At 45.9% G+C, this 2,612-nt stretch overlaps 1 protein-coding gene across 1 annotated transcript; it reads left to right on the top strand.

Moving 5' to 3' along the window:
- On the top strand, nt 1,854-2,606 carry LOC109822016 (uncharacterized protein At1g15400-like). The gene has a single exon (XM_020388173.1). It carries the CDS (start codon nt 1,991-1,993, stop codon nt 2,351-2,353), a length of 363 nt encoding a protein of 120 aa, XP_020243762.1. The 5' UTR covers nt 1,854-1,990; the 3' UTR covers nt 2,354-2,606.

The raw sequence follows: 2,612 nt of genomic DNA, 5'->3' as shown, positions 1-2,612 counted from the left end.
AGACCGAGGTGGAGTTCAGCACTTCTATCCACCGATCGAGGGGTTTTATTGGAGGTGTTCAGTCAGGCATTGGGGGGCTTTTCGAGGAGGCATCATCGGGAGGTAATCGTTATTTTGTTTCCTATGTTGGGGATTGTACTAGGCATATTTGGGTTATAACCAAGTCCCGTTGGTATAAAGCCCTAGTAGTCCGCAACAGTTGGAGGAGGTGTATGGGCAGAAAGGTTACCAGTTGTACTTGTTCTAGTAGGAGTCCTTTCTTGCATTGGTGCCGAGCTCATGGCAGTTGGAGACACTTCAGAGGAGAGGAGACAGTGGGGCGACGTGATGAGATGACGGATTCAGTGAGCCGTTCTTTTCTGGAGGAAGATCAGTATTGGTTGTCGAGCAGTGGATCTGGTATTCAGGCTTCGACATGTTTGGGTCATCTTATGAGGTTGCCGACTGCTGCGTATAGAGTTGTTAGATCTGATGGAGCTGCTTCAGATTTTGGTTGGCGTCGGATATTGGGCTACCCAGCACTTGGTCACATCGCTGATGTGAGATTGGATCCGATTACGCATTTGGGATTCAGGAGTTCATTCGGCTATCAGTGTGGAGTTTCTGAGTTTGGTCTGAGCAGGTTTGTCACTTTGGACTCTCGGCAGGTGGAGAGTATTGATCAGGTCAGAGGGATATCGCAGCGGGTGGAGGTTGATGCTACTCCACATTGGGTGGGGATTTCCCCACATACTCCAGGTCATTCTGCATTGGTTGGGATTCCAGCTGAGGTGACACAACGTGTGAGCCATTTATTTATGGGGGCAGATGATGAGGTGGTTGACTTGGATGCAGCTGGTGGATATTTTTTGGATACGGTCATTGTTTCACCTCAGGTGGAGGTGTTCGGATCGCTTCAGTTTGGGGTCGTTGATGATGCTATTAGCCGCAAGATGGATTGAGGGCCTTTGGAGGCCAAAGGTGAACTACGTGAAGGCTTGATTCCTCGGAGAGGATACGTAGGCAGTCAGTTTTCTGATGCAGCCGATTTGGTGAGTTTGGATGGCGGCTGGATGGAGGGCGGTCGACCGCGCCGGTCGACCGCGATGGATCGCGGTCGACCGTGCCGGTCGACCGCCGAAGCGGGTTGAGTCTGGGTCTGTTTTCCAGACCCGTTTCGTTTGGGTTTTCTATAAATACCCAAAGGGGTGTTTCTAGGGTTTGGAGGCTGAAGTTTGAGATCTGAAGGGAGAGTTTTATTGGGCTTCTATTGTTGGAGCAATTGGTGAGATCAAGAGTGAGTTGTTGTGGGTTTTTGGTGAGAGATTTGTAACCCTAGTTGTATCATCTTGTTTCTAATAGTGAAAACTCCCATCTCCTTGCCCCGTGGACGTAGGCATCTTGCCGAACCACGTAAAACTGGTGTTTGATTGTTTGTGCTATTGATTTGGTGTGTTGGTTTATCTTTTCTCGGCGATTGGTTTGGATTCTCGAGGCTCAACAGCATCCTACGTGGCACTTCATTTCCTGAAATTTAAAAACGAAACAAAAATGAGAAATGAAAAACTCTTGAAAACAAAAACACATGTGGCACTTGTTCATTTCTTGAAAGTTGAGGTGGCAACACATTTCCGATTTTTTTTTAGCAAACAAACAGACCCTTAGTTCAATTCTCCAGTACGTTATTTCAAATTAGTCCTTCTAGTTAAAAGCAGAAGTAATAAGTGGATGGTTAATTTGAAACAGTTTGTCAGAACTTGGGAACCTAATAGCATTTGTATCTTCTTGAGGGATTAATATGAAAAAAAACCCAATTTTTATAAACTTGTGCATATTTTACCACCAAGGTGCTCGCCACATGACTCTTCTCTCCTTCTGTTATTTATATATATGTATATAAAATAAAAGTTTCTTGAATAAAACATATGCTTAACTTCCTGTAGAATCTATCCCTACTTCTCAACTTAAAACTCCAACACCAAAAAGATATCAAAAATCAACTTCAATTCAGATGGCTGGGCTTCAGAGGTCAAGCGAAACATTCAGAAGATCAGGCTCCTCAGGATTAGTATGGGAGGACAGGTTCCTGTCCGATGAAATGAAACAACCAAAGAAGGCAGAAGAAGACGGAGAAGCCGAACGGCCGCTGCCAGAGCTGAGGCGCTCCGACCAGCCGTCGACGGCTCTCCGTCAACATGCTCGGCCGCTAGCCGCATCCAACGGCTGTTGGCGTCAGCGATATCGAGCAGGCCAAGTTTCGCCAGCGGTCGACCCTCCGTCGCCGAAACTCTCTGGTTGTGGGTTTTGTGGGATCTTTGGGAAGCAAGAGCCCGTGAAGAAGACCAAGGCCAAGACCAGGCGTGCTAAGCGCTGATGATTTCAACTTGGTTAGCCTTTTTTTTGCTCTTGTGTGTGTTCATATGCTTTGACGACAAAATTTATAGAGATCATGTGAATGGATATTGAGCTGTGAATTCTCGCTTCTTGTGGTCGATGTATAGAGATGAGATAGACAGATTTTGAGTTTGATGATTGTGAAAACTTCTTCATAAAATTGAAGCATGAAGATGCTTGTCATAACCCCCTCCCCCTTTTCCTCTGAGCCTATTGTTTTTAGCATGAAGCCATTTATG

This window comes from Asparagus officinalis, chromosome 8, assembly GCF_001876935.1.
Source record: "Asparagus officinalis chromosome 8, Aspof.V1, whole genome shotgun sequence".
In the NCBI taxonomy this organism is placed as follows: domain Eukaryota; kingdom Viridiplantae; phylum Streptophyta; class Magnoliopsida; order Asparagales; family Asparagaceae; genus Asparagus; species Asparagus officinalis.
Note: the sequence above shows the minus strand (reverse complement) of the source record. Positions and strands in the feature narration are given on the sequence as shown.